The sequence below is a fragment of the Coloeus monedula genome (genome assembly GCF_965178545.1).
Source record: "Coloeus monedula genome assembly, contig: HAP1_SCAFFOLD_305, whole genome shotgun sequence".
Taxonomy (NCBI): domain Eukaryota; kingdom Metazoa; phylum Chordata; class Aves; order Passeriformes; family Corvidae; genus Coloeus; species Coloeus monedula.
Genome location: NW_028120635.1, coordinates 66045 through 73543, shown reverse-complemented (window position 1 = coordinate 73543; position 7499 = coordinate 66045). Strand labels below are relative to the sequence as shown.

The 7499-nt window shown below is 47.0% G+C and overlaps 1 protein-coding gene across 1 annotated transcript; it reads right to left on the bottom strand.

The window, feature by feature from the left end:
* Positions 1-244: 244 nt before the first annotated feature.
* Positions 245-1177, bottom strand: LOC309585775 (olfactory receptor 14J1-like; the record flags this gene model as incomplete). Its single annotated transcript, XM_082303637.1, has 1 exon — positions 245-1177. One exon carries the CDS (start codon positions 1175-1177, stop codon positions 245-247), a length of 933 nt encoding a protein of 310 aa, XP_082159763.1.
* Between the last annotated feature and the right edge of the window lie 6322 nt (positions 1178-7499).

Below are 7499 nucleotides of genomic sequence, written 5' to 3'. Positions count from 1 at the left end.
AGGAGGTGATTCCTCATTTCCATTGTCTCTGGGTAAAATTCGAGGTGTAAGCAGTGAATTATAAATAAGATGAATGATCCCAGTAATGGGATGATGACGGGATAAATAAAGTTTCCTTGAGCACAACATTATCACAAAATGAAAAAGGAAACCCTGCACACACACAGCCACTATGAAAAACTTGAGCAGACAGGCTGGGCCTGCACTGAGTTACACTGCAGCTGTGGAGAACAAAACCGGCACTTCACTGCTGCTGAAAAAATCCAGTCATCATTTTCCTCAGGGCATCCCTGAGCTCCTGGTTCCTCAGGCTGTAGATGAGGGGGTTCAGGGCTGGAGGCACCACCGAGTACAGAACTGACAGGGCCACATCCAGGGATGGGGACGAGATGGAGGGGGGCTTCAGGTGAGCAAATGCTGAAGTGCTGAGGAACAGAGAGAGCACGGCCAGGTGAGGGAGGCACGTGGAAAAGGCTTTGTGCCGGCCCTGATCAGAGGGGATCCTCAGCACAGCCCTGAAGATCTGCACATAGGAGAAAACAATGAACACAAAACAGCCAAAGAGCAAATAGACACTGACAGCGATGAGCCCAAGTTCCCTGAGGTGGGATTTGGAGCAGGAGAGCTTGAGGATGTGTGGGATTTCACAGAAGAACTGGCCCAGGGCATTGCCCTGGCCCAGGGGCAGGGAAAATGTATTGGCCGTGTGCATGAGAGCGTAGAGAAAGGCACTGGCACAGGCAGCTGCTGCCATGTGGGCACAAGCTCTGCTGCCCAGGAGGGTCCCGTAGTGCAGGGCTTTGCAGATGGACACGTAGCGCTCGTAGCACATGATGGTGAGGAGAAAATCCTCTGCTGAGAGGAAGAACAGAAAGAAAAACACCTGAGCAGCACATGCTGAGTAGGAGATGTGCCTGGTGCCCCAGAGGGAATTGTGCATGGCCTTGGGGACAGTGGTGCAGATGGAGCCCAGGTCGGTGAGGGCCAGGCTGAGCAGGAAGAAGAACATGGGGCTGTGCAGGTGCTGGCCGCAGGCTCCGGCGCTGATGATGAGGCCGCTGCCCAGGAGGGCAGCCAGGGAGATGCCCAGGAAGAGGCAGAAGTGCAGGAGCTGCAGCTGCCGCGTGTCTGCCAATGCCAGCAGGAGGAAGGGGCTGATGGAGCTGCTGTTGGACATTGGCTGTGTCTGGCCATGGGCACCTGTTCATGAGGAATGAAACAATGAAGAGTTAGAGGAGATGTCTGTAACTACAATCAAAGCCATTTCCTGTACACCGTCCCCTGGAAAATACACAGACACCCTTTCGTGCTTAAGAGTTCTGAGGTCTTTGTTTTTAAGCTCCCCCCATATCTCTCCTGGTATTCTTGGATATCAGAAATCCTCAGCATTTCTGCTGCCCTCAGGGAGAACAGAGCAACTTTTGCAAGGCAAAGATGATGAGTGGAGACTCAGGGGAGGTTCTCTGTCATTCTGACCTGTTCAGAGTTTCTCTGGGCTTTCACTTTTCTCAAATGCAGAATGTTCGCCCTCCCATGTTTCCCTTAAAGATCACCAGGTGCTGCTGGGAGCAGATGGATCCACCACAGACCCCCAAATGTCCGTCCCTCTCTCAAGGTCTCAGCACCACATTCGTAGCCGAGGACACCCCTGGCTCATTTCACCAACCCAACAGCATTTGCACACTTGTAGCACCTCTTCTTTTCTCCTCTCTCTGGGCCTTTCAGATAACACAAAGATGCTCCAGGACACGTTTGCATCCTGGAGGAAACTCCCAGCTTGGAAGGAAACCTCGGGGAGAGAGCCAAGAGTCCCAGAGCTGGCACTGGACGAAGGGAGATTGAGCTGCTGCCCTGGCTGCACTGACAGCCCTGCCCACAGCCGGGCACTGGGGCCAGCGTCACTCTGAGCCAGCTGTGCCCCCTCCCAGAGCCCCCAGGGCCGGGCAGCTGCTCCCAGCCCTGTGCTCTGCAGAGGGAACTGGGCCCGGGGCTGCAGAGCTGCCCCACGGCTCTGCTGCAGCTCTGCCTGCCCAGGAGGGGCTTCACGCCTTGGACCCCCGGCCCTGAGGGCAGAGGCTTGGCTGGGGGGCACAGGAGGGAGGGGGCTTCTTCAGAGGGAGGGGCTGCACTGGAGGGGACCCTGTGGGGATCTCTAAACTCTCCCTGACACATTGCTGGCTTTGTTTTCTCTCCTTCCCTGATCTCATCTCTGCTTCCTGGGGATTTTCCTCCTGGAGCTGTTTCCCTGTGCCTGATCTCTCCCTGCCAGCACTCACGGACCCCAAATCTCTGTGCACTCTCCTTGGCCCTACAGAAACCTGCCTGTGTGCAGGACGCTGGCTGGGGCAGGTTCTGTTTGCAGCTGGGAGAAAGGACAGCTCAGACTGAGCCTGATGGGTCCAGCCAAGGTGATGCTGGTGCTGTCCATGGGCACAGGAGTGGCTGAAATCACAGGAGGGATCTCCTGTGCACCTGCTGATCACTAAAAGGAACAGTTTGGATGTCCCAGGGACCTGACAAAAGTCATAACACCTTTAATATTTATCCTCCCTCCCCACCATTCTCCAGTGGTAGGAAACTGAAAACAAAGGAAATTTCCTCATTTCTATCAAAATCCTTGTATTGGAAATATTCTGGGAGTGGTCAGAGACCCTCAGCACGTCAGAGCCTCATGAGCATTTCACCTCCCCTGCACTCAAGATGCTCTGAGTTGTACTCACAGAATCTGTAGGCAGGGGGATGCTGCAGCTTTAGGAGATCCCTCCAGGAGCTGCAGCTGCCGTGTCCTGCAGCCAGAGGCTTCCTGTGCCAGGGGCTGGGAGTGATTCTCCCGCAGTCACTTCCCAGCCCCTTCCCAGCCCCGGCTGAGTTTAAGCCCTGTGTGCCTCTGTGCTGTGCCCGGGCTGGCTGCAGGCAGTGCCCCAGCCCTGCTGGGCTGTGCCCAGGAGCTGCTCCTGGCCAGAGCTGTCTCTCTGCAGCGCTGCCGCTTGCCAGGAGCTGCCTCTGTGCCAGGAGCCCGGCCCAGCTCAGCAGCACACACACAGCACAAGGACTGGAATGACCCTCTCGGGCCTTGGTGCTGAGGCCCTGAACATCAGTCCCTGACAGGGACTGGCACAAACCTCTCAAGGATTCCAGCCAGAATCAAACTTCAACGTTTCTGGAAGTTTTCATGGGTCCCAGTGAGGGACACGACTGAGAAAGTGTCCTCAGGCTCCAGTCAGAGCAGAGAACTGGAGCCAGGGATGGCAGGGGGGACAAAGAGAAGCCAAGTCTTGGTGCCCTGGGGCACAGCAGCGTCTGTGCCACCAAGGGCTGGGAGGAGACACCTTGTCCTGAGGCCCTGGGGCCTCCTGGCACAGCCCCAGCAAGGCTGGACACTGTCAGCCCCTTGTCCTGCCCTCAGCATCCCCCCACATCCCAGTGGCCTCAGGGATCTGCTGGAAGGAGTCCCTGGGGAGCCTTGGTCAGGAATGGCCCTGGGGGCTCCTCAATGCTCCCAGGGACTGCAGGGTTTTCAAAGGACTTTGGCTTTGGCTTTTGCCTGGGAGTCTCTGAGAGCTTTGTGCAATCCTGGCCCCCAATTCTCTGCTCTAATGAGTCCCTGGAGATTCTTTGTCAGTAACAACACTCAGTGGGGCTCATTAATGCTTTGAGATACTCAAGGTTTTTAAGGTACTTTGGATTTTCCTTTCCACACTGAGTCTGTGAGAGCTTTTGTTCAATCCTGGCCTCCAATTCTCTCCTCCAAGGAGTTGTGAAAAATGAGGTTCACTTTTTGTAAAATTTTAAAGAAGTTTAATAAAAGAGACCATTAGGAGACAATAGCAAAAAGGGTGTTACGGCCGGGTGTTTTGGCAGAGAGCCAAAGGCCCACCTTTACATCCAAAAGATCGTCTTTAAAAGTACATCTCTTATTGCATATTCATCACAATCATGCATGATTCATAAATCCTTTGGAGTTTCTGTGTATCATCCCATCAGCCTTATCTTCCTCCTTGGCTCCACTATGTCTCTGTTCTCTCCATAAATTCTTCTCTCTCTGGTTTCTGGTTTTCTTCTTCTCTGATAAGATACTCCAGGAATGTGAAGGCTTTCTCTGCCTATCTTTTCTAAATTGACTACATAAACAATAGACATTCTAGATCATGTATTACATTACAGAATCTAGGGAAAGTTTTTCTAACATTATGTAACATGCGAAAAGCCAACATCACAATATATTCATAACAATAACTCCCTTTTCCTTTCTTTACAGATCATTTGGCTTGAGCAGTATCCCTTGTTTTCTAGCCTTTAATTGCTCATTTTTTTCACAAATCAATCTTGCTTCTTCAAAGGGATCTTTGATATCATTTTGCTTCTTTAACACCATGATCTTTTGTGCCGTTCCAGATGTGGCCAGTTTTGCTTCCACAGGCATTGGTACTATTTGCATGCCTTGGACCACAGTAGATATTAATAGAATAAAACAGGGGATCAGGCACAGGAGAAATATCAAGCCTGCAGTGACACATAAAAGGAAGAAGCCTCACTTCTTCCACCATTCTATTCCCAGTACATTATCCCACCAGCTAAGTTTTAGTGCAGATTCCCACTTTTGGACCAGTACATGGGCTATTTTTCTGATATTTTTGGATATATCTAGGATGGCATCCGCATGGTCATCTATCTTCAAACAACAACCTGATGTATTAAATTTTCCACAAACACTCATTCTTCAGCCAATGGATAGTCTAAAGCCAACCTATTCTGATACACCGCAGCTCTTGTTTGGCTCTGTTGGCTAGCTAATAATTCCAGTGCCTGACCAGTTGGGTTCGTTATTATTTCTACAACTGCTTGGAGTCTTATAATCCGATTCAGTGTGTAAATTGGGGTTCGATACGCCCAACTCCCATCTTGTGCCCAGGTAGCTGGCCCATACGTTTCAATTATGTGCTGAGCGGGCAATCCCTCATCTCCCCATTTTTGAGATCCTCCAATCAATTCTCTTTTATTCCTTTTCAGATCCTCATACACTGGTATTCCTAGTTGATCTCCGTCTGGCTCGGGTAAAAGAAAGAATCCTGGGTGTATGATTCCCAGGGTACAACTCCCTTTCCACCGAGAGGGGAGCTTTGCATATGCTCTTTTTTCTACATATCCAAAATAGGCCATCTGGTGCCCTCCAGTGATCAAATTTTTGTTGATTTATATTTTTGTTGATTATATATTTTGATATATATGGGATCCCAAAATAAGGGGGTTTGTTTGTATCATTGTATTGAAAGGGTTTGACCCTATTACAGTACTTACAATTATTTTCCTTTGTTTTATCCTGAGTCCAATACAGAGCTGGTTTCTCGGGGACTGTAGCGGGTTGGGTTTGTAACTGGGCAGAAACACCAATTTAGTGTAGTGGTTTGGTCCAAAATACTCCTTCCTGTTTATCTTCTGTGAGAGAAGAATTAGGAGAAATGCAAAGCAGGCACCATACTTGAAAGAATATAAAGAAGTTTATTAACAGACCTAAAAGAAGGAAAAAAAATTATACCACCTTCAGAACTCTCCTCCTCCCCCCACCTTCCTCCCTTCTCCCACTGACAATGTAAAAAGACAACCCTTAAGATGTTCAGTCTGTTTACCACTTCCATAATAACCTTGTTCAGTCCATTTAGAAACAGAAGTCTCTTCTTGCTCATGCTATGAAAACATTATCACAACGAGACAGCCGCCCACTTCCAAATATTGTTCAGTCCATTTAGGAAGAGGAGTCTCTCTGCCTGCGTGTGAGTCCTTTCCCCCGACTTGCAGCTTTCGAGGGTCCACTCTTGAAGTTTTTGGGGTACAATTTTAAGGTTGAGCTGTTCAGAAACAAAAACAGAGGCCCTTCTCCTTCCTTGGGAGCAAAGGGTCTTCCTCATCTTCATCGTTAGGACTATCTCTGGGAGCATCTCTAGGGACTGAGGTTTTCTCCTTTCCCGTTTGGAGCAAAAGTCCTCATCTGGTCCATCTCTCCCTGTCCAAACTTCTCATGAAATTACAGCTGCGTCAGCATCTGCCTATCTCAGCGCAGGTGCTTTTGCTTACGAGCTGAACACTCCACCCCCCCATATCTTCAGGAAATTACAACAGGATACTCTGATATATCATAGCTTCACAACAGAATTTCAGCTTTAAGCATCTCCTCTCTCTTCCCTCAGGTTTTCAGCTCTTCACAGCACTAAAAGGGTTAATCTCACCTCGGCCTTGCAGCTGGAATTTTTCTTATAGAAGTGGAGAGGGAGGAGAGCCAAGCCGCTCCAGCTGCCCACGGCAAGGCAGTGGGGGGGGTTCCAAGGCTGGAACAGGCCCCTGGCTTCAGGATGGCCGTGGCCCGGCCCGGCCTGGTCCATTCTTAAGTGTGGATCACAGAGGCGGTCACAACTTTAAGTGGCTTAAAGAATTGTCCATATTCAAACTGGCCGCTGATAGGTTCTGTCAGGTCCCAGAGGAAGCTGTAAGCACCCCTCAGCAAGGACATTCCTTCCGGGACTATGCTTGCTAACCTATGACAGAAAGATGGAAGAAAAAATAAATGAAAAAGAAAGAGAGCAAAAAAAGAAAGAAAGAAAACAACAACAACAACAAAAGTTTAAAAAAATGAAGAAAGAAAGACTCAGCAACATCAAACAACAAGGAAAAAAGAAAGAAGGACAGAAACAAAGAAAAAAAAAGAACAGAATGAATGGCACAAGGAAAAAATGCAAAAAAAAGGAAGAAAGCAAAAAAAGAACAAAGAGAGAAAGCAACAAAAAAAATAAGGAAAAGAAAGAAAAATGATTTAAAAATGAAGAAAGAAAGAAAACTGAAAGAAATCAACAAGAAAATGAACAAAGCGAAGAAATATAAAGATGAAAAAAAGACTCAATAACGTGAAACCAAGAAGAAAAATGAAAAAAAAGAAAGAAGAAAGCAACAGAAAATTAAAAAAAGAAAAAGAAAAAATAAAAGAAAAAACATTACAAAATGAAGAATAAAAGAAAGAAAATGAAAGAAAGAAGACAGAAACTCATAAGAAAAGCAAAAAGAAAAAAGAAAAGCAGAATAAAAGAAAAGAAGAAAGAAACAAGAAACAGAAAAAGAAAAAAGGTGAAAGAAAGAATAAAAGAAAGAAAGGAATTCCAAGACAGAAATCAACAAAATAAAAAAGAGAAGAAAAAAGAAAAGAAAAACAAAGAAAGCAACAAGAAACAGAAACAGGGAAAGAAAGCAAAAAGATATAAAAATGAAAGCAAGAAAGCAGGAAAGGAAGAAAGGAAGGAAATGAAAAGACAGAAATCAACAAGAAAATGAAAAAAGAGTGGAGAAAAAATGAAAAGACTCAATTGTGTGAAATGAAAAAGAAAAATGAAAAAAACAAAAACAAAAGAAAGAAGAAAGCAACAAGACAACAAACAAACAAAAAAGATGAAAGAAACAAGAAAGAAATAAAAAAACCCCAGAAAGACAAAAGAAAAAATGAAAGAAAAATAGAA